Below are 27,425 nucleotides of genomic sequence, written 5' to 3'. Positions count from 1 at the left end.
CCATTTTGGGGGTTTGGATATTGTACTATAATTACATAAGCTGTAACCATTGGGGGACACTAGGTGAAGGGTACCCAGGACCTTTCTGTAGAACCTATAATTATTTCAAAATAAAGCTTTAAGAAATACAAAATTGAAAATAAATGCAGTATTTAAAAAAATTGAATGCTATGAGAGCCCAAAAGAGGCTGTTTCTCTACAGCAATGCGACTTAAAGTTATTGATACGGTGCCTTTGAAACCTGAAGAAAACCGATTCCTCTCCCCAGAAAGATACATGGTCAAAATGTGCACATGCTCGCACAGACCGTACTGTCCCGCGCCCAGTTAGGAATTCTTGCTGCGACACAGAGGTGGGCAAACCACAGCCTATAGGCAGAATCCAGCCTTCCCCTGTGTTTTAGATAAAGCTGTATTGGAACACAGCCACAGCCGTCATTCATATATTGCCTATGGCTGTTTTCAAGCTACAGCAGTGAGTCGAGTAGCTGCTGCAGAGACTCTCTGGCCCACAAACCTCGAAACATTTACTATCTGACCCCCTGGGTATAATTCTACCTCGATAACCTGAAGGAACATTGGAGTCAAAAAGAGTAAGAGCAGAGAAGACAGTATCATCAACATGCTAAAAGCTGCATTTCACTTTCTGTGTGCCTGGAATTAAATATCATTTTTTGTAGGCAAACAGGCAAGAAGTTAGATTAAAAGGTGGCAATTTGGAAAGAAGAACAAAAACTAATGTTTATGGAATGCCTCTGGGTGTGGGCTGTGCTCTCTGTGAATGTGGCCTGAGGGTCCCTCCCCACAGCCCCAAGGGGAGGCTGGGCTGCCATCTACCTGGGACCCCGGGCCCGGGGTTGTGTCCAGGGCATGGTAATCCCACCAACGCCTCGCTCCTGAGAGTCTGGGAGGTGGCTGGTGAGGGGAAGGCCAGCACTCTATCCACATTGTTGAAGACAAGCTCAGGAGAATCCCTCGTATCCAATGCCCATTTATCAAAAAGAACATTATTTTAATTTAAACTAAAACAGATAATTATTTGCCTTTGATGAAGGATAAAGATCTTTAAATACAGGTCTTCTGATAGAAGTTCCACATGCAGCTTCTTGCATATACCACATTCATAATTCATTGTGATTTGCAATTTTGATTTCTTTAAAGTAGAGCTAGAACTCGAAACATTTTGAAACATTCTGAATCCAAAATCTCAGATTTTTATGGTACATTTTCCTTTACATTTGATTCATCCACATTTAATTAGACAACATTTTTAGCGATTCACATTTATTGACTATTAAGGAAGGATTTAATTTGCATTAATTAAATTACCAAATGTAACTCATTTTCACATTTATATTTCACCGGGTTACATAATAAGTAATCAGATTTGGTAATTACGATACCAAGTTCAGTGAGAAACAGATTTGGGAGCAAAGCCGACTGACTCTCAGTTCAGCCTGTAACTCAGCGGTAGATGCTAGATGCGGTTGGTGAGCGCTGGAATGTGGCCCCCGCAGGAGACGTGACTGTCAGCTGGTTTCCCGGAGGAGGGGTACTGTGAGTGGACCCAGCAGAGGCTGGTTTTGTGAGCTTCCCCTAAGGCCAATGCTGAGATTTTAAACACAACACAGAATTGTCTTTATGTCTCTCACACAAGCCTCATTGAAGAGGACAATGTTTATAAAACACCACCCGACTAAACCCCAAGAATAAAACTCTCTTCCTTTTCCTTGTTTGGTGAATCTCAGCACAAGAGCCATGATTAACAAGGATTCTGAAAGGAGGACTCGGGCCAACCCGAGTGACCTCCGTTAAGTTCTGGAATCGAAAGTGACTTGGCAAAGACATCTTTTCCAAAACAATTCGACTCCACTTTTTGTCATCAGACAAATGGGTCTTGGGCTCAAGATGACATTTTGATGTCTTTGGCAACAATTTCTTCGAGGCAAGAATCCGTGGAGTGAGAGGCTGCGCTTGTCCGGTCCCTCTCCAGCTGCCGTAATTTTCAGCTCTGTGTGGTTTCAGTGTTATCTCATTCTACACCTTCCCTGGACAGCGGTCCCCAATCTTTTTGGCACCAGGGACCGGTTTCATGGAAGACAATGTTTCCACAGACGGGGGCGTGGAGGGGTCGGGGAGGTGGGAGGCTCAGTCAGGTGGTGACGGAGCGGTGGGGAGGGGCACGGCTGTAAATACGGATGGAGCTTCGCTGGCCTGCCCGCCGCTCCCCTCCTGCTGTGCGCCACCCCACACCCACCCCAGGTTTCATGGAAGACAATCTTTCCGTGGACCGGGGTTGAGACCGCAGGTCTAGAATGTAATGAATCTCACACCGTGAATGCTTTTCCTCAATCACAGAGCACACAAGGACACCCCTTCCACAAGGACCGGTCCTGGTAAGGCCGAGGCCACTGTCCAGGTTCCCTTGTGCCTGGGCTGCCTCTCCTCCTTCCCAGACAGTCCACCGCCCTTTTCCTGTGACAACAGCAATCGCCCTCAGGCCCCTCACTATGACGCAGAATCTGAGGGTTCGGCCATGGAGTGATGCGTGGGGCAGAGGACGTTATTCTGTGAACCAGTCTGGCTGTGTTGTGGAAACTGGTGGTCATTGTCCAGAACTCCGGGGCCTTAAATCATCAGATGTGCTTGTGTGCCCAGCGGCTCCTAAAAACGGCGACTCTCGACGCCAGGCACCTGCTACGATGCCCACATCGATGGCTCGAGCCCAGAACTCTCTTCCCTATTCCAGACACTGCCTTTTAGGAGTCCTGAGGCTTTCTCATGGGTACCCTGTCTCACTGGAATTTCACTACCAAGGACTAAAATGTCCATTATCCTTAGATCTTGATAAGATGAATTCTGAGAAAGTTTGTATTCATATTTTGCTTGCTGTTACCTAAGCCATTTCTCATCCCCAGGACAATCACAAGTTATTTACCCAAAAAATGGATGTTCAGTGACTATTTTTATGTCCGGCTCAGAGACACCAGGAGTGAAGTGCAGGCCCTGACCTCCTGGAGTTCTTCATCCAGCGGGGCCACGATTCCAACACAGCAAACCGTGACGCTTAACTAGAACTGCATCGTGTGTGGCGTCACTACAGCGTTAGACTTCAGCCGCAGCTCCGTGTGGGGAGTTTGTGTCGATCTGCTCTGTTCAGTAATCGCTGACTGTTGAATACAACACCAGCATTGCACTAGGCGCTGGGACAAGGCAGACACCAAGGCTGTGGGTTTGTTTTCACAGGGAGGATAGAGTCAGGGAGTGGGGCAATGACAGCACAGTGCGATCTGTGTGCCCTGGGAACAGGAAGAGACAGCTCTGGGTTCCCAGAGTCAGAGCTCAGTCCTGCCTGCTGGGCTGGGACACGTGTCCCTGGGGAGCTGACATTTAGCTGCAATGCTAGAAGTCAACAGGATCTGCCAGGCAGGCAAAGGAGAAAGTGTGTCCCCTGCAGAGACAGCAGCACCGGAGCAAAGGCAGCAGGGTTGTGGGGGCCGAGGGACCACGTTAAATGAGGAATTTAAGACGAGTCTAGCAGTGAGAATGATCGCCCAACACTCTAACATAAAACAAACTGGAAACCAAGCAGCCTGGGGACACTTAGTATGGGGACAAATATCCAGGTCTACAGGTCCTGAGATCTTAGAGCAAGATGCAACTTTTGTACATAAAAGTATCAGAAGGCATAAAAGCAGATGCAAGTACATTAAAAATATTCTTCCAGAAAGCAAGAAAAAATATACGGCATTTTAGAAACAGTCTCATCCAAAGCGGTTAAAATGGAAATGGAGTTCAAATTGTGGGTAGGGGTCATTTTTTAATTTTCTTCTTCATAATTTTGGCATTTCCACAATATTCTGTAATGTATGAATTTAAAAAAACTTTTTAGGTAACATTTCATGCACACAAAAGCATGCATGTGGCACATGGGTCACCAATAAAGCTGTTATTCCTTAAGCCATCCCTCTTCTATCCCCTCACCACACGAAAGGGAATGACTCCTGCAGGTTTCGTCTACACCACGTCCTTCCTTTTGATTTTTATCACAAACACACATGCAAGCATGCACACACAGGTGTATGTATGTATCTCTAAAGGGAATATATTTAAGTTTTATTTAGCTTTCTAAACAGATTTATCGAGGTATAATTCATGTACAATAAACTACACATATTTAAAGCATACACTTCAATAATTTTTGACATGTGTGTACTTGTGAAATCATCACCACAGTCAAGACAGTGAACCTCCCGCCATCCCCCAAAGAGGACGCACAGCTTGCTCTTCTAATCCGGAGCAGTGCCGCTGCGCGGGTGCCCGGCAGCTCTCCAGACTGGGCTTGGGGCTCGTGAGGCTCTCCTGCAGTGCGGGTGCTCCTGGAGTATCACTGTAGGTGTTTGCACTGGCAGGATAGGGGGTCCTTCTGCTCATCCCCAATCCGGGTGGGGGAGATAGGGCTGCCGGGGCCAGGTGCCTCCATGCTGCCCTCCTGGCTTTCAATCACCGCAGGTGCCTGTGCTCTCCCCTGCTGCACTCCAGAGCTCTCCCTTCAACATTGCAGTCAAATCTTAGCTCTTTAGTCGTTGCCTTGGTCCTCTCTCGCTGTGGGGACAAGTGCCAGGCATCTCTAGTAGGCCATCTTGCCCTAGTTTTTTCTTCATATCTTCTGGATATGAATCTTATCAGTTATGTATCTTTTTGATGTCCTTAGATGAATGAAAACTCTTAAGTTTAACCTGGCTAAATTTCTTGATCTTCTCTTTTAGATTTGCAGGAGTAATGTCTTGTTTAGGAAATCCTTTGCTACCCTGAGGCACATGCATAAGCCTCTAAAATCTCAAAGTTTTGTCTTTTACACTCTAGTTGTTAACCCATCAGGATTTAACTGTTGTGCGTGGTAAGGAAACGATCTCTCCTTTACCCAATAATTTGCTATTTCATCTCTGTCTTGAATTCTGTTTCCACAGAGACATCATCTGTTTCGAGCTCTCTTTTTCTGTTTCCTCTATCACCTTCCAATCCCTGCATCAACATGGTTCTGTCGACACCTATTATCCTTATAATAAGTCTTCACGTCTGCTAGAGAAAGCGTCCCCCATTTCTCTTCCTCTCCCTCTCCCCCTCCCCCTCCCCTTTCCCTCCTCTTCCTCCCCTTCCTCCTTCTTCTGTGTATTAGCTATTCTTGGACCTTTGCTCTTACACATTAATTTTTCCAAGTTCCCCTCAAAACTCAAAACCCAGTTGGGATTTTTATTGGAATTGTCTTAAACCTGTAAATCAGTATTGGGAGAGTTAGCATCTTTGTAATATTAAATCTTCCTACCCATGAGTGTCATGTATCTAAACATTGAATGAAATCTTCTCTAACATCTTTCAGTTAAGTTTTATACTTTTCTCCCTGCAAGTGTTGCAAATCTTAGATTTATCTTTAGGTACTTTTCATTTGTCGTTCTTGTTTTAACTGGTATGAAATTATGTTGCTTTTGTTGTTGCTGCTACTGGTACACAGAAATGCAATTGACTTTTCTGTACTTTTCTTATTATTCTTAATACTTTGTAGATTCTTTTTCATTTTCTATGCAAACTATCATGTCATCTATGAATAATGACAGTGTTGTTCCCTCTTTCCACCATCATACCATTTTTCCCCACGTGCACTGGCTAGGACCTGCAGCACAGTGTTGAAGCAGCGTTGAAAGAACCACTGTTGCATTAGCCCTGACTTCAAAGGTCATAATTGTAACATTTCCCCATTAAGAATGATCGTTGCTCTAGATCGTTGACCAATGGCTTTATCGGGTAAAGAAATTCCCTTATATTTCTCATTTGCTAAATATTTCTCTTCATTTAATCTGCTAATGTGGTTAATTATGTTCATAGGTTGTCTAATGTTAAACTACTGTTGAAATTCTGTGACGAACCTGACTTGGTCGTAATATTATCATTTCTATTAATTGTTGGATTTGGTTTAATAGTATTTCTTTAGGATTTTTAAATCTATATTAATGAATGGGAACGGCTTCTAGGTTTTTTTCTCTTGTCCTGCCCACAGCTGGTTTGGGATGTGAGGCTGCCGTGAGGGTGCGCAGATCTCCAACAACAGGGAGTAAAGCTAACCGGGGGCCGAGGCTGGGTGGCGAGACCCATCGCCATGTGTGCCCAAGGCTCCTGTCCCCTCGGGCTGCTCCCAGACGACGACTGAGCTTGAGGGACACTCAGGTAGTCCATTCCTGAGCGATTCATCTGACCACCGACGTGGCAACCCTCCCCCAGACTGCCCGGGAGTCTAGTGCCCCCCGCGCCTTCTCTCCCCCGCTCCTTCCCTGGCGTCGGACAGTCCCTCCCAGCTCTGTCCCGTTCTGTATCACAGATGCCCCCCAGTAAAATTCTTGCACTCTTAACTCTGACTTGGCAATTGCTTCTCAGAGAACTCAGGTTAGCACAGAAATAAGACAATGCTGGCCTTGTAAGACAGTGTTAGCAAAGGGTTAAGAAATCTCTTCCCTGCAGTGTGGTGGGCCTTGCCTTCAAAACCATCTAGCTGGTGTTTTCTTGTGGTAAAGCGTGTCACCACCCATTGGCTTTGTTTTATTGCCATAGTATGATTTAGTCTTCCTACTTCTGGAGTCAGTTTTGGTAATTAGGTTTTTCTAGGAATTAGTCCATTTCATTAAGTTTCCTAATGCATTGGCATAAGGTTGTGTTTCGTTTGGTCTTGGCTTTTTAACCTCTCCCGGATCTGTAACTCTTCCCCTTTATAATTGTTACCGTTTATTCTTGCCGACGCTCAGCGTTTCTTGGTAAGTGCCATCAGAGATTCGTCTATTGCATTCATCTTCTCAAGAAGCCAATTTTTGGCTTCCTTGATACTTTCTTTTGATCTTTATTTTATATTTCATTATTTTCTGTTCTTTCCTCCATTTTTTTTCCTTTAGGTGTATTCTGCGGTCTTTTTTTCTAATTCTCTATTCCATGCTGCCAGGAGTGGAAGTCTTCCTGTGCATCATTATTTGTGTATGCTCAGAAAAATATGACACACTTAAGAGGAAAAGGGTAGGTTTTTAATTCAATGTATCTGTCATTTACAAAATTTGTCATTCTAGAATAATTTATCACTTGGAGTTTTAAATCCCTGAAGCATGATTTTTTAGGTTATATACTTTGTAGCTCATATGTCATTGTATTTATACATAATTCTGTGTCTTTCTTGACCATATTTGATCCAGTAATTGTAACAAGTAGCTACCATTCCATTTTATTGAAGGAAAATGTACTTCCCTAATCAGAATTGAGTACAACTTACTTGCTAATCAAGTTAGCTAGTAACCAAGAAAAGATCCTGCAAGTTCTTATTCTATGACAGCAAATGAACCATAATAATTTAATAAATGTTTATCTGGAAAGAGAAACACATGAGTATGTACTTGAGGTTTCTTTGGTTGTTGAAGATTCAAGCTCTTTTGACATGTTAGGACACAATGTTAATTCAGTTCGCCTAATAACCTTAAAAACTGGAAAGCAATCAGATGAAATGGACTATTTGTTTTTATTCACTCAGACCAGCTGGGGATAAAAAAAATCTGGTAGTACCTTCTTTAAAATGTGACTTAGAATAACATATCTTCTTTCTTTGACTTATTTTTAACAAATGAAAGTTCCAATATTTAGAATGGAAAGGAATTATCACTTGCATATGTTGCAACCTAATTACGTCAATGAGATTAAACAAGATAGCAAGATTTCCGCTAACCTCAGAAACTTTAAAAAAAGCAAGCTTTCACCAACAAAGTTTTAAATGGCCAGCTTTGATTAGCTAAACTAATAAATATTTGACAGCTGATTCTGGGATTAAAGCTACAGTAAGATAAACTCCCTTAAGTGTTTGATGTCTTGCATGGCCAGGCTACAGCTGTGGGAGGAGGCTGCCATCAGAGTGGGATCCGACGAAACAGCTACAAGAGTGGAGTAAAAGGAAGGCAGAGGGAGAAATATAAATACTGCTTGACCTACAGACTTCGGGCAAACCCCAGACTTCCTGGGCACCCTTTGGGAATCAATCTAAATCAAGACAATCTACCTATGGCTACCATACAATCCAAAATTTGAGCCTTTCTTCTTCTTGAAAAAATGAAGGATATTGTAAGAAAACACCTGGAAGGACCTTAATGGCCAAATCCTATTTATTTAGGTCCTTGGAAGCCTAGAAGAAACACAGTGGGGTCAGGTCCCCAAAACATGAGAACCTGCTAGAGACACATGTTTTGGACTCTGGCACCTACCAAGGGTAGATAAATGAGAGTTCTGGATTCAGAACTGCTACTCTCAATGTTATCCATAGGTCTTACCCAAGCTAGATAAATGTTGGCCTACCTTGTATTCTAGTATGTCAGATGGTTTTATTTTCCACATTTAAATAATCGAACCAGATGTATTTTGATGTGAATTGGAAGATGTTGATAGAATACTCCAACTTATAGGGACTGTTCCAGGATGTCCCCATGTTCCAGGGGTAACTCTGGTATGATTGAATTAGATGGTCTTTCAAGGTGGCCTTATCGATAACCCATCTAACAGAGGAAAATAAACCATCAAACAGAAAGTAAGAGAAACTCATGGGGCTCAAGCCGTCTTCAAGCCTAACCTGTTATCTCTAAGAGTTTGTTCCCCAGCCTCGAAGAGCCTGGAACAGTCCACAGGGGTGTGAGCTCTGCCTCAGTTCCTGCCGGGACTACGTTGCAAGAACTCTGATACAGCCGGCCTGACGGAGAAAAGAAAAAAAAATGGAAAAAACAAACTCAGCCTCATTAGCCGCTCCTGTTACCAGTCTGCAGCAAAGGGGAAAACGCCATTTACCCTTTAAAGTCCTGAGCAGCTTTTCCTCGGCTGCCGGCATTTCCCCTCTTTTGTCTTTTCTTTCTCTTTCTGTCTCTCCCTCTTTCTTTCTCAAGAAAGTAAAATAAACTTTTTGCTACTTTCTATCCTAATGTTTGTGTGAGAAATCTTTCTCCGACCCGCCGTCGGCTCCTCTCGAGTCCCCTCGGCAGTCCTGGGTCTTGATCAGTCATCTCTGGAGGGCGCCAGAGCGACCGGTCCGTCCCTTTCCCACGCTCCGCAGAAAGTGCTCCTCTGCTCTGCGGAACCCAGGCAAAGCCCAGAGCACAGACGTAAAGCAAACAGAAATGTAATTCCCAGTCTTGGCCCTCCGCATTTGCAAATTGCATCGACTGCATCCGCTTTCCTTGTCTTTCATCTTTTTGCTCATCATACTCACTTTTGCCTCTTTCTCCGCGTCCTGGCAGAATCTCTCACACATACCTTGTAATGCCCAGATTTGGTTTTCTGTAATATTCAATCTACTCTTTCCTGCCTCTGTTGCTTTTCCAGATTTTTCCCTTCTAAAAGCAACACATCTTTAACAAATTCTTCCCTTTTCATGACTTCACGGTCTTCTAGAATCTTGGAGACAGCATGAATTAGAGATTTTCAGAAGTTTTCTCCTTTTTGGTGGGGGAACTCTTTTATGAGGAAACATTTGCTGTGATATCTCAGGTTTGTCACTTTGTCTAAAATTTGTTTGAATGTTTGGATATCTTTCTGCTCCTTTTTGGCAGACAAAATATACATTTTTTTTCAGAATTAGTAGATGAGATGCTTTTCTGGACTGTGTTTCTCGATGACACAAATGATTCTACACGAGGCCCGCGGGCAAGGCCACCGCCACAGGCACACACAAAATGTGTGGGTCACTCTCCAAACCTTCTGGGCACAGACCCGTGGATAATAGAAACATTAGATTTGCTGCGGTTTTTCTTTGCCACGGGTTTTGAGACCTGCTGTAGATTGGATTTGTCACCCATCTCTGGGCCAGACTGCTCGTAGTTTCTCTTGCTCACAGTGAGATGGAAATGCCCTGGCGTTGAGAGTCTGAGACTGGTTGCAGGATTTCACCCACTCTGCTTTCCTGATAAAATGCGATGCTCAAACAATATCTCTGTATTACTTGCATTTCTTTCAGCCTCTGCTTGAGAAATTTCAAGCTGCTGAGCAGGTCTGGGGCTCTGCGCTGCTGTGCCTGTCAGAGAAGATAAATAGAATAGTGTGGCCACTGCTGAGGGTAAAATTTAGGAATTTGGGGGCCGTTCCATCCCAGCAACTGAAGGTTAGGGAGGCAGAAGTTGTAGCTTGATAAAGAAACTTACAACCTTCCTGGGGCTTAATGTCAGTAGAACTTACTGAACAGGAGCCTTAAAGACAGAACACGGGGCTTAATGTCAGTAGAACTTACTGAATAGGAACAGAGCCTTAAAGACAGACACGAACCTCTCCCCAAGTAGGTTGGGAAGGGGTGTTGGGAAAAGGAGCCAGAAAGGTCCCTAAGAAAAGAATTCAAATAAATGAATTTACATATATTATTAATCCTTCCTCAAAAGAAAAAGGGGATTATACACTATTCAGGAACCATGGTAAAAATGCATTAATACTCTATTCAAGAAAAAAAGAAAAATGGTTACACAATTACTTGACCTAAATTAGCCCTGAGGGATCCATTCAAGCCTTTCTGTGCCCCATCATCCTAAGTGACTTTATCTCCTTCTGAAATTACTTTGTTCATCTGTTTATTGTATTTACTCTGTCTCCCCCAACTAGAATGTAAGTTGGAAGAGAGGTCTTGCCTTTGTTGTTCTCTAACTGAAAGCCCAGTACCTAAAACTGTGTCTGGCACACAGTAGATGATCAGTTAATAACTGCTAAGTGACTTAGTGGGGATGATCGGATGATGGATGGAAACAGGTAAAAAATTTCTTGAGCCGTTGTATCCCTTTATTTGGGCTTTACTCATGACAAAATAAAAGTTAGGGGGCACATGGTTGGTTGTAAAACCCAATGATGGTGATTAATCCTGTAATAATCCAGCAATGTCCAGGCAAGAGCTTTTTAACTGTCACTATCAGGAGACCACCTTCATTATCTCAAATGGGTCATTAATTCATTGACTACATTTGCTGTGTTGATTTTTGGTAATTACCAAAGTGCACTCTTTAACTTACCGTTAACTAGAAACTCTGCATTCTTTACGCAGTGGCTGTCATTGGCAAAAGACATGCTACTCTAACCAAATTCACCAGGATTTCTGCACCAAATGTTGAAAATACCCAGTCTTTTCCTGAATAGGAGGGCCCAATATTGCACAACTGTCCTTTAGAACAAAGCCAGCACAGGAACAAGATTTAAGGGCCACTTGTATGCACACCAGCATTTGGAATGGGGGTACCAGCCCTAGTCTCATTCATCCTAGACATCTGTCTTTCTCTTCCAAAGAGAAAGCAGCCTGTGGTTTGAGCCCTGGAACATCAGAGGTCATGTGTACAGTAGGTCATGTCTTCGGCTTCAAACAACAGCAACCATGTTAGGAGCAGCTGATCCGTGGGACCACAGTGGAAAAGGAAACCTCTAGAACCTCCCAATTCCAAATGACTACGGGTCATAAGTTATATCTCCCCAATTCCCAGACAACATTTCTTCGTGCCCTTGGTTTGGGTCAAGGGTACCTCACCTTCCTTTTCTCCCCCACCCCAGCCACCCATGGTTAGGGGGTTTTTATGTTTTGATTAGCCATTTTGGCTAAGTGTAATTGGTGGATCAGCATCAAATGATTCCCTCAAATTTTGTTTTAAAAAATGAATACATATTGTTTTAAGTGCATATGTCTGATTAGTATATGCCCATGCAATAATGAAGGCGACAGTTTCAACCTTCTCAGTAGATGGCCCTCCGGTCCCTTCCCAGTGGCTTCCCCAGGTCTGTCAGGGCTGTGGCCAGTTCTCCCCAGTTATCACCTGTCCTCAGCCTCCCTGAGCAGGTGGCCCTGGAGGAGGGAGCCTGTGGGGGTGGGAATTTCAGAGTCTTAACAGTTCTGCCTGGGACTTAAAGTGCCATTTGAAGTTTTGACTATAATCACTATCAGAAGTGTGATAGATAAATTGGAAGGAACTGTCTCGTAATTGCCAATTTTTCAATATAAACCAAGAAGTTTTAAAATACCATTTTTATTATTTTCTAAATCTTTCAGAGTGATGAACAGTTTTGCAACTATTTCTGCCCAAGGCTAGCTGGGCTGAACCTGCTGCCTTGTGAGTCATGGCGGGGAAGGCCCATGGGCCCCTGTAGCCTGGCTGTTGGCCAACCCCTGCCCTGCAGGCCACTTTCCCCATGTGGGCCAAGGAGGTCCACACTCTCTGTTCCAAGCCTGTCATCTTCAATTTAGACTGAGGCCTGAAAGATCTGACTGTGGTTTCCAGGTCTCTCTAATTCTGGATGGCCAACGTATTTTAATTTAAAATGATCAAACCATAGACATTATATATGTTAAGCACACTTTAATTGTTTCCTCTCTACATCTGTGTCTTACTTACAGTTGTTAACTTCCGTGTTAATCTAACCATGAGTGGAGGACTCAAATAAGCTGTGTTGAACAATTAACAGAACGTCTTGTAAACTTTAGTGGAGACCCACGTGTGCTGTTCCTTGGCGCACTTCCTGGTATTTATCCCTTTTGAGTATTATCATGCACTTGTGAATCTTTATAGGCTCAGCTCGTTCCGATTGACTATCATCAGTCTTAAGGACGTGGAAACTGTCCCTGCTCGGCCATCGGGGGCCGTCCATATTTAGTCCTCTTTGTCTTTTAGTGCTACCTTAGACAGCGCTGACAGAGTTCTCCCTCTTTGGCAAAAACATTTCCCCACCCATCTGGAACTTTGCATGTTTCTCGTTCTTAGGTCCGGTCACAGCAACCCTTCTTGGAATCCTAATTCATTGTTTTTGACAAATTATGTGTTAGAGACTAAAATCTGGGTTCTGGGATTGCACGTGAGATGGTCCCATGGGCGCTGGGAGTGGGCAGCCCCACATCAGAGGCAGCCCCAGCCCTCGGGGGGGCTGGGGCGGGGTACAAAGTCAGGATGCCGACGTTCCCTTTAGACTGATTTAATAAGCCCTTGGGTATCATGTTTTCATGTGAAAACAAATTTGTTTCTTTATCTGAACTATCGACTTTTCTTCTTGTCTGTGTAATTCTCTCCTATAACAGACCCTCTGTTAACTTTGGTATATCATGATTGAATTCCTCCCGCCAAACCACATCTCTAACTTATAATATCAGCCAAAGCTTTAGACATCTTCATTTTCCGTTCTTTAAGGAAAAAACAAAAGATATCATCCAGCGATTTTTAAATATTTAAGCAAGACAGAGGCCATGAACAATTCACAGATGCAGGGATGACACCGGGACTAGGCGCTGGCCATGAAGGACAGGAATGGGACAGCAATTTGGGAGACAAAAGTAAGTCTCTATCAGAATACTGCTTAAACAGGCTCTATGTTTTGCACATACGTATGAGAAAATGAGATGGTCAAGGGAAGCTGGTATAATTCTTCCAATATTTTTCCCTCTTGGGAGTGAGGGGGAAATCCCTGGCCTTTGCGTAAAGTGGAAATAAGTATCCTCCTCCTCCTCTCCATCCCCTGCAGAGAAAAAGAGAGACCCAGCGCTACTTTGCAAACTGCATGTGGCGGAATCTGGTACATTTTTGTTACTAGACTGCTACTAGATTTTTAAGTCAGAATGAAGCCGGGAACACAGTGTTTGCCCAAGTAGCAGCTAAATGACGACTGTTGCTGACTTGGGTCTCGTGCTACTGCTGTTTCTCAGCAAGTTCCCACGTCTCCATTATCAAGTCTCTCTGTTCTTTCTCCCCTCCTGGGTTCTGTCCGGACCCTGTGCCTTCCCGCGCCAGACTGCGTACCCTCCCCTCCCCCCACGGTCCCAGCCGTGCGGTCCAGGCCCCAGCCGTGGGTGCAGCCCTTCCTCCCACCACAGCAGCCCTATGTCGCATCATGCTTTGGCTCCCACCACGGAAACAAGGAATCTCTGAGCTGCCTCGGGTCCACTAGCTCAGGAGCCCCAGGCTGCCATGTGCACCTGCCTCTCCCACACCACGGTGGTGTGGAGAACCCTCCGTGGTGTCACTGCCACCTACAGCAATGCACAGCAGGTCCCCTCTACTCACAGACCGTCAGATTTACTGTCAAAATCCAGCCATCCTGCCGACCAGAGCACAGACAGTCATCTGGCCCTGCAGCTGTTCTCACCTACTTCCTTGGTGACGGAACCCAGTTCTAGGTGGGGCCCACAGCCACCTACCTCCTGTCTCTGCAGCTATTCTGACCATGATGCCAGGGGTGGGGCCATGGGTAACATCCAGAAGTGTCTTTAAAGGAAGGGGCTGTATTTCTCATGGTGCCCCTGTCTCCTGCATGTGACGGGGCAGCCAGAAGCCACTTGGCCCCTGGCAAGGAAGCCCTGCCCAGCAGAGCCACAAGATGGCAGGTACCTGGGCCTGTCGTTTCGGCACCCTGGACAAGCTCTGCGCTGATATCCTTTGAAATTTCTGATTACGAGAAAGAAATAAACTTTATCTTGTTTAAGCCCCCGATATTTTAGAGATTTTGGTTATTCACAGGCCCATTTAGCTCAGACTAATGCACTGCTTAGGAGCTAATGCGCAGTCAGGGCGCAGGCCAGGCCAGGGCCCCTTCTCAGAAAGCAGCACAAACTCTAGCTTCTCTCTGCACTCTTTACTGGCTGCCCGGCCCAGAGCAATTCTGTCTCCTCTGTTGACAGGAGACACGCCCTTTCCTTATGTTCTGAGTCTCTGCAATGGCAGCCTGCCACCTAATGCCAGGGTCTGCGTCCTGTGTCTTGCTCTCCTGTGACCACCCGGCCCAGGACGATGGTTGCTGCTGTGTAGCAGCCTGAATAGGGGTTAAAGGAAGAGTGCGGGGCACACATGTTCTTGGCGCTTTGGAGGGCCATCCCGACACATACTCATGCCTACGGCTGCACTGGCAGGGGAGGGGACGGAAGCTCACCACGCTGCCCACAGCGACTCCCAGGGAGTGGAGCACTGACCGGCCTTCATTCTTCCTCCAAGGAATTATTTAAGTGGAGGGATTTGAAGTGACTTTTACTTTTTTCATGTTTCTTGGTATTTTTAAATTAAAAAAAAAAAAATCAAAACGTAGGAGTCGGGTGAACTGCAGTTTAGGAGTAGTCGTGGAGAACTTCCCGCAGCCCTGTGCCGTTAAAGTCGGCCCGGCAGGACCGGGGCCCAAAGCCAAACAGAACAGAGTGGCCGAGGCGGGTGCGGGAGCGCCTCACGAACGCCGTATTCTCAGAAAGATATCGTAGAAATGTCACGGGACCTCCCTTTCTGCAGCCAAGCCAAACTGCTTTCTGGTGTCGCTGATTGCGGCCAGGAATTCCCCAGGTGACCACCAACGGGCCACCTGGAACCCGCCAATTAAGGGAGACTGGAAATTTGGGGCTTCATGTCATCCACTTGTCTCCCTGAGCACTGCCCACCTGGCAAAGAAAGCTCCTGAGATTCCAGACGACGTGGGTGATGATGGACTTGGGACGTCTACGGTTTTGCCACCAGCAGGAAAGATTTCCAGAGGAACATGATCCCCGATGTGGGGCTCCTTGCTTTGGGAATTTGGCTGGCCAGGAACTGGAGTGACATTACCTTCAAGGCACATCAGCCAGGGGTGTAGCCAAATAGACAGTCTTTTACTGTCCCAAGTCTTCCAAAAACAGCCTACAACCTGTGACCACCACAGACACACCCTGACGGCTGCAGACGTTGGATTTAGACGGGCACCCTGCCCTTCCCGGCCCGGTTTCCCTCAGAGTTCCACGCCCCCTCAGACACTTCTCCTGGACCTCCAGGCCCCGGCTGCCACCCCGTCCTGCCCCTGCCTGGCCTGCAGCCCCCACGCCCGTCACCTGCTGCCCACAGGGGACTTCACGTCCTCCCTCTCAAGACCTACACGAAGAAGTCTCTGCAGGTTGAATTCCAGGTGCTGAAGGAAATGTCTGGGGCAGGAGTGAGGAGGTGATTGTTGGGTCCTTCAAATCCCTCCATCTGCTTACAGGGTGGGTCCTGCTCCCCTCCCACCCACTCCCTGTGCCTGCTGAGGGCGCTCAGTCCACGGCGCTGCCCCCGGGGGCGGGGGAGGCTCCTGGCAGCAAGCCCCTTCCAGGACCTTTCTGTGTTTCCTGATGCCTTTGCCACACCTACCAGCCTTCCCAAGCCTGTAGACACCGACTGCGCCCCGACCAGCTTACTGCTGCGTTCACACTGCCAGACGGACACCCTGACACTGCACCGAGGTTGACTTTGGCTTCATCACAGCAGCAATGAGGAAGGCAGGAAGGGCAGGATCACCACTGTCACCTTTGTGACACAGCAGGTGACATTAAAATACACTTTATTTCCATCGGGCGCCATTCGAAAACTGGTTCCCTGGAATAACCCTCCTTGCCTCGGGAGGGCACGTGCAGATACCCCCGGGAGGAAGCTGCGCCCTCAGACCCACTTCCTGGCTGTTGGGACAAACCTCATGCGACCTGCGCCGCCGTGCGTTCTCGGTTCTAGCGTGGCCGTGCCTCCTCCCACAGGAGCAGCACACACTCCCGTCTCTTCCTGTGTCCACACGGCAGCGAGAAGCCGGCGGGAAGCAGTGGTGCTTGTTTTTAATGACGGCCCTTCTTTGCTTAGAGCCCTCTGCGGAAGGATTCTAAGAAAGATTAGAGGACATTTTTAATGCACATTTGAAAAATATGATTCAAAGCTCATACTTTCCATATTTGTTAACAGTAAAGAGTACAATCATCACGGTCAGAAAGTGTAAGGTACCGGGTAAGGGCTTTGCCGCAAAGAAGCTGAAAAGTGAAGTGCTAGTTTCACTCTGCTATCGAGAATTAGGAAGACAGGGTCCTCTCCCCACCCTGTTTTTTGGCCAAGGGCAAAGATTGAGGTTTCCAAGCAGCAATGTCCATTTTTAAAGTGCTGCTCAGTACCAACTGCCATGGCCTCAAGTCCCTGCGGCCTGTGGCCATCGCTGATCTTAGCTAGATCAGGCCAGAAATGTTGATAACACAACCATGCGTGTTTCTCAGGCTTCCAATATGCATGAGAAAATTTTTTTCCCTGGTTGTGCTCTGAAGACTGGCTACTACGTTATCTTTGTGGATTGCTTCACAGGTAAAGGAATTTTAAAATAAAGTTTTTTGTGTTCTCCAGTAACAAAATCACTGCACAGGGTTTAAGAAGCACATACCTGATAGTCAAGTGATGTCTTTTTGACATATTTACTGTGATATCTCACAGTTGGCATACGAGTTCACCTTCTAGAGTCACCAATAAGAACCCAAACCATGAGTGAGATAGAATAAAATATTCCTGGAATATTCCCTAAAATGGTCATGGTGCCTCTGGTCTTCCAATGAGAATCATGTTTATTCCACTGTATGTATGTAAATGTGACCAGGACACGGTTTGCTGGCAAAGCCACCGTATTGAAAACCAAGTACAGTCATCTCTCGTTATCCCTGGGGGCTTGGTCCCAGGACCCCCCTCAAATACTGAAATCCACAGATGCTCACGTCCCTCATATAAAATGGTGTGGTATTTGCACATTAGTTACTCACATCTGTATACTTTAAATAGTCACTAGATTACTTATGATACTGACACAATGTAAACACTATGTAAATAGCTGTTATGCTATATTGTTTAGGGAATAATGACAAAGAAAAAAGTCTACACATGTTCAATACAGACACAACCGTCCTTTTATTCTGAACATTTTTGATCGGTGGTTGGTTGAATCCACAAATGTGGAACCCATGGGTATGGAGGGCCAGCTACTCCCCAAACAATCTACATGTTGATATGCTTTTGCCAACACAGATACCTTCAAATGCAAAGGCATTTTGTTTCAGAGAGTAAATAAAACAATACTTATTCTAGAAAAGCAGTAGTGATCTTCAAAATACTTCAGATAATTTTGTACCTGGTCCCAAGAGTACCAATCATTCTCACTAGCATGAGTGAACAGATGAAAGGTCACCAGGGCTTCGGGGGACTTGAAAGTAAGAAAAAAAGTAAGAGACAAAGCCCATGCAAACAATTCCTTAGGACTTGGCCTGATGTGGGGCAGGCAGGTATGAGGATGGACACAGAGAGGTGAGGGCTTCCAAGGATCTCCGCAGAGGGTAACTCTATCTCCGTCCCTCGTACATTCCATCCCCAGTAAAGCGTCTCTCTCAGTTGCCTGGGCCTTCTGATGTTTGGATCTCAAAGTAAGTCGTCTTTTCTTTGGGTTTTGCTTTCCTGTAGCAACCAAAAATACGAATCGAACTTAAGAGAAATAAATAAGCAGTCAGTGTGTGTTGATAAACTGGTGCAAAGTCTTATGCACGAATAAATCTCAAAACAAAAAGAAAGCAAGGCCAGCAAGCACTAAAGAAGAGAAGCGGCTTGCAAGCTACGGCCCAGGAGCCAGATCGGGCTCACGGCCTGTTTCTGTACAGCTCATGAGCTAAGAATGGTTGTCTATATTTTGAAATAGTTGGAAAAAATAAAAATGAAAATATTCCATGACCTTAAAAGAATTAGATGAAATTCAAATTTCAATGTTCATAAATGAAATTTTAAAATTTTACTGGACTCCAGACACACCCATCCCTTTATGTATTGTCTGTGCTGCTTTTCCGATGGAGGGCAGGGCTGAGCAGTGGCAGCAGAGGCCCTGTGGCCCCGCAGCCTGAGATACGTACCAGCCAGCCCTTTGCTGGAAGAGGCTACAACCCCCAGAGCACAGGGGTCGGCATTCCGCTTGGAATCTGGTGATTTGGGGCACCTGTCATTACTTCCTTCACCTGCAGAATGGGCACGTAACCACAGCAGCTGGCACACGATGTTTTGGGAGGATTAGGTGAGAATAACCACACACGGTCAACACTCCGTAAAGCTTAGTTAGAGTTACAATCACTCCCATTCCCTGATGTTTTCTACTGAAAGTAGGGCAGGAGTAATTGAACAGTCTCTCCGGTGGCAGACTGTGGCTACTATTTGTAGAATTAGTATAGTGGAGGAGACAGACAAGGAAATAAGTGATTATTGTAAAGTACAAAGAGGACTGGAGAACAGAGGGTGAATGGGAGGGTGGGGCTCGGAGCCTGCGCACCTCCCTGGCAGGGCAGGAACGGTTGTGACAACAGAGTGAAGTGATTCAACAGGACATCTCCAAGATGACCAAGTGCTGTTAACAAACTATAATGAAACATATTTAAATCAGATAATAAGGTATTAGCTCTGTATTTCTGCCACTGGGGACCAAAAAGAAGGAAATCCTTAGCAACTAGAAAATGTGATTTCAGTTAAAATAGAGTATTTGCCCCTTTTCAGTACCAAGACATCCAGAATTTCTCCGAGTGAGTTTTACAGAGCCCCTCTCTGCCGTGGGCATTGTTGGCACAGCTTAGTAACTGGCCTCACCTGGCCTCACCTTGCACGTCCTCAGTCAAAAGCAGGATGACCTGGGGATCTGCACGTCAGCAAGTGCCCTCTGTGATCCTTCTGCCCACTAAGTTTTGACACTCACTGAGGAAATTGCACAATTTGCAAGAAGAGTGGAGAAAATATGAGATTTATTAAATACCTATTATGTGCCAGGCAATGAATTGGTCACTGTCACCTACTTAATCTCATTGAATTTTCACAGCAACTCTCTAAAGTAAGTATTATTGTGGCTATCGTGCAGGCTTGGAATTAAGGCTCTGCAGGGTTCGATGGCATTCCTGACGCGGCGTGACCACATCCAGTTTCGAACTCAGGCCTTTATCACTCCACAGACTCCTCTCTGTCTGCTCCACGGGACACCCGGGTCCTTGCCGTGGAATCTGTAGAACTGAGTCTGTGAAAGGACCTGAGAAACACCTCACCAAGCACTTTTCCTTCCTTTTCTTTTTTAATTCCTTGAATAGTAGAATCTGAAACTCCAGTATAGCACGCTCTCTGTCATAAGAATTTTGTGAAGAAAATCACTAAAGAATCTGAGCCAACAATTGCTAGAGGACAGAAGATCGATTTTAAAATGCTCCCAACTCAGAGTTATTAATCTTGGGGTGAGCTGGGGATCTTGGTGGCCCTGCAGTCAACATGGTCCTCTGCCACGCCGTTTAGAACAGATAACTGTCAACTAAAAACGCATATTCATGCTCTCCATTTTTTCCTTATGTAAGGTCAATGGCTATTTTGTTTTGTTTCCCTTATAGAAGTTCTGGGAGTGAAAAAAAAAAAGACACAAATAAATTTCTTCTAAACCCTGGATAGAGGAAATGGAGGACATGGGGTGATATTGTGACCCCTTCAGAGGGTGCGTCTGACACGGACCCCCCCCCCCCAGAGTCCCGAGCACTGGAGGGCTTCACCTCTGCAGTTTCTCAGCATCCTCGATGGTCTCTGGCAAAGCGACCCCCTTGGTCTCCGGAAGAAGCAGCGTCATTCCCCCGGCAGCCAGGCCCAACGCCGCTTCAGAGGAAACAGGGTGCAAATGTAGTCATTAGAACACAGCCAATATGCCAACCCCATCACAGAAATGATTACTGCTAGACAGCACAGGTGAGAGAGATGCTAGTTTTTAAAAAAAGGTTGCCAGGAACACTTAGAAAAGAAAACTAAAACAATAGGATAACTGAGGAAATGCCAGAGTATCCTTCATGTTACTGCTATAGAAGTATAAAGTTCCCTAGAAACTGATGCTTAAGTATCAGGGGACATGCTGATGCAGGTATGTACACATATGATTAGATACAGGGCACAGTCAGTACATACACATGGGCATTATTACTCTTTCCTTCCACTTCCCTCTCTCCCTCCTCCTTCCTTTCTTTCTTTCTCTCCCCGCTCTCTTCCCGCCCCCGCTTGCATTCACCTGTGCCCAGGCATGGCAGGTCTCTGCACGTAATCAGCCATTTTTGCCTTCCACCAAGTGGGTAAGCAGGGTCTTGGAGGTCCCCTGGCCCAGGTCTGGAGAGAGAGGTAAGAGTGACCTCTTCCTTCTCTAATCCAACTCCATCAATAACGAAGCTGATACAGAACTTTGATTCTCATTTGTCTCATCATGTCTGTTCCTGATTGTTAAGATCTGGATGCAGAAGAGGGGTGAAAATTTAGTACCTTCAAGACTCCAGCAATTACATGTTAAATGAATAAGAGTTGGTGATCAAATTCATAAGAAAGCAGAAACTAAGCCAAAATATGTCTCATATTCTATCCTGTAGGGTGAATTATTGGATTCTGGAGTCATAGGATGTAAATCTCTGTCCTACCTCCTAGGAGTGGCATCTTATCTTTCCCATGAAGCAAGACAGAAGGAGCCAGGAGACAACTGAAGAGCACACACCATCCTTGCCTTCTGTAAACCGGCTGAGGGGTACCATTCCCTTCACTCAGCAAATAGCTACTGAGTTCTCACACTGGACCCGTCACTGAGCCCACTGCCAGGCTGGAAAGAGGAATAACTGCTCCACGAAGCCTTACCAAACACAGCAAGGGGCAAGTCTTGCCACATCTCCATCAGCCTGAAGACCACGAAGGGAGTGATGATCCCACCGACATCACACAGGGAGGAACACACCATCATTCCAAGGTTTCTGACAAAATACAGAGGACAAAAATGGTTACATATCTGTGATTCACTTTTCCAAATGTCAACTGGTCCTAGAGCAGACATGGTGCCCACACTGTGGCTTGCTGTGGGTGTCCAGGGCTCAGCACCCCGGAGGAGCCGTGGGGACTAGCCGACATGGTCCTGAGAGGAGGTAATGGGCTAGAGCTGCCCGCTGCCCATGCGACTGAAGAGAGCCTGCCTCTCGTTAATTACATGTCCAAATATTGAGCTCTCAGGTATATAATTCCTGAAGGATTGCTACAAGCCTGAGGAAGATAACAGCAGCACGTGCTACCTGCTCTATGTCTCACATTTACCTCGCTGCTGTCCCAGGGCCATGATCTGTCCTCACCCGTGAGGAAAGCCGAGTGTCTGGGGGTGCCTGGTTCTAGCAGGATCTGGGCTCCTCTCAGCCCTAGGATTCTGGGAGGGGGGCCAAGCCAGGAGGGAAATCTTGACTAATCTGCCCCAGAGACTGACTGACCAAGTCATCAGCTCGATAGCCAGCAAGTGACCCTCAGAGGATATTTGTGGGAAAAACGGAAAGGAAGGGGAGTAATTACAATGAAGGGTCTGTCATTGGAGCTCTCGGTTAAGCCATAAGTGTCAAGGAATGTGGTTCCATGTGCATGTAACTCAGAGAAAAGATGTGTTGCACCAGGTAACAGGCACAAGGTAACAGGCCTTAAGTATACGTTCCCAAGGAAAAAACTGAATTCTAGCTTCTAGCACTGGTACCATGGGGGCAGAGGGGATCTACAGTGTTGATGAGGACACTCTGGTGCTGAATTCGGAGTTGAGGAAGACAGGGCTGATTGTTGAGATTCTAACTTAAAGTTTCTTTTCTGTGGCTGAAAGTTTTTGTCTCCGTTGAGAGGAGAATGTTCCTGGGAGAATGAGATTTAAACTGTGATCAGTCACTTTTTCCACCTGATGAGTTGCTAGGGATGCTCAGAGCAGGTGTTAAGAGCTGGAAGGGAAAGAACTTCCACCAGGGAACCGGATATGTGTGAAGGGTTAAGGAAGGGTAAACAGGGGATGTTAAGGAATGGAGGACAAAGAAAGCTAGAAGGGAAGCATGTAGAGAAACCATCTACTTGAAATGCCCCTCCTTATCCTTAGGAATATTCTTTGCTCTGAAATTTACTGTCTGATATGAATATAGCCTTTCTAACTTTCTTTTGATTCATGTTAGTATGGAATATCCTTTTTCATTCTTTTACTTTTAAATTATCTTTCCCCTTATATTTAAAGTGAGTTTCACATAGATGGTATGTAGTAGTTGGGTCTCACTTTTTTGTCCAATCTGACAATTTCTGCCTTTTAACTGGGGTGTTTAGACCATTTATATTTTTTATTATTACTGATATGATTGGGTTTAAATATATCATCTTGCTATTTATTTTCTTTTTGTTTCATTTGTCCTTTGTTACCCTTTTCCTCTTTTTCTGCCTTCTTATAAATTGAGTATTTTAAGTGATTCCATTTTATCTTCTTTGATGACTTAATAGCTATAACTCTTCATTAAGTTTTTTTAATTTTTTAATTTTTGCTTTAGGTCTACAGTGCACACCTTAAACTCATCACAGTCTACCTTCAAGTGATATTAGAACATTCATGGATTGTATGTGAACCTTACAGTAGTTCATTTACATTTCTCCACCCCCCCAGCCTTTGTACAACACATTATTATATTTGCTTTGGTTTGCAAACTACAGCCCTCAGGCCAGATCCAGCACTGTTATGGCCTTTGAATTAAGAATGGTTTTTACATGTTTAAAGGGTTTTCTTAAAAAGAAAGAAAAATATGCAACAGAGACCATATGTGACCCACAGAGCCTAAAACATTTACTATCTGGCCCATTACATAAAAAGTTTGCCAATCCCTGCTTAAAACAGTTCATTGTCTTCTACAGTAAATAAACAGAAAAAAAAAAAATATTTCTATTTACCCTTGTAGTTACCATTTTTAGTGCTCTTCATATTTTTCTGTGTATCAATCCATATTTCCATCTGATATTGTTTTCCTTCCTTCTAAAAGACTTGAAAGACTAATATTTTCTGGAATGCAGGTTTGCTGATAATAAATTCTTTCAGGTTTTGTATGTTTGAAAAAGTCTTTATTTTCTACCTGTTTTTGAAAGATATTTTTGCTGGGCCAAGAATTCTAAGTTGGAAGGTTTTTTCTTGGTTTTTTTTTTTTTTTTTTTTCCGGTACTTTGAAAAAGTTGTTCTACCATCTTCTTGTTTGCATCATTTCCAATGAGAAATTTGCTGTCATTTCTTATCTTTGCTCCTGTTGGTGATGTGTCTTTTTCTCTGAATGCTTTTTAATATTTTTATAATGTGCCTTTCTTGATGCATTTGTGGCCGGGAGCTATTGAGATTCTTCAATCTGTACATACGTAGTTTTCATCAAATTTGAAGAAAGTTTGGCCATTATTTCTTCAAATATTTTTTCTGTCTCCCTGTCAACTTCTTCTACTCTCCTTTACAGACTCCAATTACGTGTACTGGAATTATCCCACAGCTCACTGATTCTCTGTGTCATTCTTAATAGTTTCTACTGCTGTCTTCATGTTTACTAATCTTTTCTTCTATAACACTGAATCTGCTATTAACTCATGTGGTATAGTTTTCATCTCAAATATTGTATTTTCATCTCTAGCAGTTTAATTTGGGATGTTTGAAAAATATTTCCCATGTCTATACTTAACGTGTTCAATCTTTCCTCTAGGTTCTTGATCATAGAGAATACACGTGTAATAACTGTTCTAATATCCTGTTCACTCATTCTATCATCTGTGTCACTTCTGAGTCAGTGTGAATGGATTTATTGTTCTTCTTGAGATAGGTTCTCTTTTCCTGCTTCTTTATATGCCTGGTAATTTTTGATTGCATGCCAGACATTGTAAATTTTACCTTCTTCAGTGCTGAATTTTGTATTCCTAAAAATAATCTTAAGCTTTGTTTTGAAAACATGGTGAAATGAGGAACAATAAATCAGGAAAATATCTATCCTTTTGAGTCTTATTTTTAAGCTTATACTGTTGCAACCATTTGCATAATTTCTTACTCCCTGCAACAAGTGCTTATAAGTTTATATTTCCTTCCCAATCCCTCCCTCCCTGACCTCATCTTAATTGGCTATATCATCTCTTAGAAAATTTTAAAACAAGAATAGAGTTTGAATTTAATTGAATGCCTTTCAGTATCTATGGAGATAATAGTATGAGTTTTCTCTTTTGATTTATTAACATGAATTACACTATTAGATTCTCTAATATTGAGCTATCTTTGCACTCCTAGAGTAACTCATCTTAGACATGGTATATTATTATTTCAATGTGCTTCACCATTTGATGATATATTATTAAGAATTTAAAATCAATATTCTTAAATAATATTGGTCTATAGTTTTCTTATTTCTTTTATCTTTGTTGTTTTTTGGTACTGATATCATGCTAACTTTATTTTAAAATCTTGAAAACTTTCCTCCTTTGCCTATGCTTTAGAGCAATTTGAATATCACTGGAATTTTCTGTTTATTAAATGTTTCATAAAATTCCCCTTTGAAACCATTGTAGATTTCTTCTTTATCATTATTTAGGGCCTTCCTTGTCATTACATTTTTTTCCATACATTCAATTTTGATAAGATTTTGATTCTTGTCATATTTTTGTTTGCATTTCCTTAACATGCTTTTGTGCCTTCTTTTCTTTTTAATGTTTCTGAGGAAAAGTTGTACTGCAAGTATGTAACATATTGTTAGGTTTTGCTTTATAATCAAATCGGGGAATCGTCGTCCATTTTTTTTCCAGTAGAGGAGCTGAGAAATGTCAGAAATGTTTGGCCTTAATTCTATCATTAGCTTTTATGTCTCGATTTTTATTGCTTCTGGTGTCTTTTCTTTTTCAATGTCTTGGTTATGTGTATTTTTTCCTGATAATTTGGAAGGGTTATATTTTATCTGAAGGACTACCTTTACAACTTCATATAATACAATTAATATTCTATTCCTTCAGATAGCATTGATTAATTTCCTGTGATGACAAATTATAAAATTAATATATTTCTACTTCCTCCTCAAACCATTTCCTCCATTCCCTGATTGTAGTTGATTATATCATTATTTTTAGAGTTTGCCTTTATATTAATATCTTAAAATATACCCATATTATGTAACATAGTTTCCAATGATATGCTTTTTTAAGGGAATCAGTGTATTATACCATCTCCAACATTCCCTCTCTCTTCTCTTTTCAATCTTGGTTAGTTATAATATTTCTTTATTGTCAAGTTTGTGACATTTACATTCTGTTTTGTAATGGCATTCCTTTTAGTCTCAAATTCAATGATTATCACCAATAATTTTGATACATAACTCCATTCATCACTGTGTTCATTGAATTTTTTTTCTCTAACAGCTTTTTTGGGAAAGGTTCATAGGAAACATAATCTTTGAGATATTTTTAAATGATTGACAATTGTTTTTATATAGGAATGAGAGTTTGGCCTTTCTCCATAGAGAACCAGGCATTCAGTAGCTTTGACAGTTTACATTTTGAGTGAGTCTCTTGGGTCCAGTGGCCATGACAAGGGAATTGTTTGGCCTGGCTATTTTAGACTCTGGGCTCAGAACTGCCAAATATAGAAAGTTTTTTCTTTAATTTGCTTTCACCTCCTTGTACTCAGTCCAAGCAACTTTTTGCAAATGAGAGTCTAAGACATGGCCTTTAATGAAGGAATAGGCAGGAAAGAGAGAACTGGGGTCACGCTCGTGTCTCTGGCTTGCCGAGGAGCTCAGAGCCATGCAGGTGTGAGATGAGACTGGGCAGCTGGGATAGTTCTTAGAAACCATGGATATGATGACAAAGGGAGGAGAAACCATTTATACTGAGGAAAAAAGGAGTTTAAGGTAATATGCAAAATTCTAACAAAGGTCAGGTTAAGGTAAGGGCAATTTTTAAAATTGAAATAAAGTGGTTACTTTTATAATTAAAATAATCTTCATTAAAACTAAGTCTTCTAAGATAGAAGGCAATAAGTACTTGCAAAGACACCAAATGATATTAGTAACTATGAAAAAGTAAGGTCACAAAAATACTACTACCTCCCAGAACAACTTTTAAAAAGCCACCAATCCCAAACGCCAGTGAGGATGTGGAGCACCTGGATCTCTCTAGTGTGGCCGGCGGGAAGACGGACTAGTACAGCCACTTTGGAAACCGTTTGACTTTGCTCATAGAGTTAAAAACACACTTACCATGTGACGCAGCAATCCTACTCCTAAGTTTTTACCCAACAGAAATGAAAACATGTGTCCACTCAAAGATTTATACCTGAACATTTATAACAGCTGTATCATAATCACTCCAAACTGGAAGCAGTCCAAACATACCTTAAGTGGTAAAAGAATAAACCAGGGGTGGGGAAACTTTTCATGTTGGAAGCCTGCATTCATTTAGCTGTAATCAAATAAGGCCACATTCAAGAAACTTCAGTTAGATATATGAAAAATATACATTATTTTGTAAAAATATAACTATGTACTTAATAATTTCAAAAAATGAAAACTATTTGTTAATTTTAAAGTTAACTAACCTTTTTAGTGACTTTGTTGTATCTGCTTTTTGTTGGAAAGCATTTGATTATTTGGTGGCAGCATGGAGGTCTGCAGTTACAGTTGATCTTCTACATGGGTATCAGTCATTTGTGATCTTAAGGGTGTCTTGATTTGAGTTAGGTAAGAGAATGTAGACTCACAGCAATAGTGGTTGAAAAGCAAGAAAGCATTTTTTGGGGCATGTTGCCAAAGGCGTGGGCATTCTACTGCATTTT

General features: G+C 43.5%; 1 protein-coding gene across 4 annotated transcripts in view; it reads right to left on the bottom strand.

The window, feature by feature from the left end:
- Window positions 1–17,688: 17,688 nt before the first annotated feature.
- SLC22A1 (solute carrier family 22 (organic cation transporter), member 1) overlaps window positions 17,689–27,425 on the bottom strand; it is a 34,682-nt gene continuing 24,945 nt past the window's right edge. For 3 of the 4 annotated variants that reach the window (XM_012646837.1, XM_012646838.1, XM_012646836.1), the window contains 3 exons: window positions 21,455–21,567; window positions 20,344–20,443; window positions 17,689–18,241 (listed from right to left, as the gene is read on the bottom strand). In XM_012646837.1, the coding sequence (XP_012502291.1) occupies window positions 18,175–18,241; window positions 20,344–20,443; window positions 21,455–21,567 (280 nt within the window). In that variant the 3' untranslated portion in view covers window positions 17,689–18,174. Of the gene's footprint in view, window positions 18,242–19,418; window positions 19,514–20,343; window positions 20,444–21,454; window positions 21,568–27,425 lie in introns of all 4 variants that reach the window. The other variant, XM_012646839.1, reaches the window with a different exon arrangement.

This window comes from Propithecus coquereli, unplaced genomic scaffold (assembly GCF_000956105.1).
Source record: "Propithecus coquereli isolate 6110/MARCELLA unplaced genomic scaffold, Pcoq_1.0 Scaffold25, whole genome shotgun sequence".
NCBI classification, from domain to species: domain Eukaryota; kingdom Metazoa; phylum Chordata; class Mammalia; order Primates; family Indriidae; genus Propithecus; species Propithecus coquereli.
Note: the sequence above shows the minus strand (reverse complement) of the source record. Positions and strands in the feature narration are given on the sequence as shown.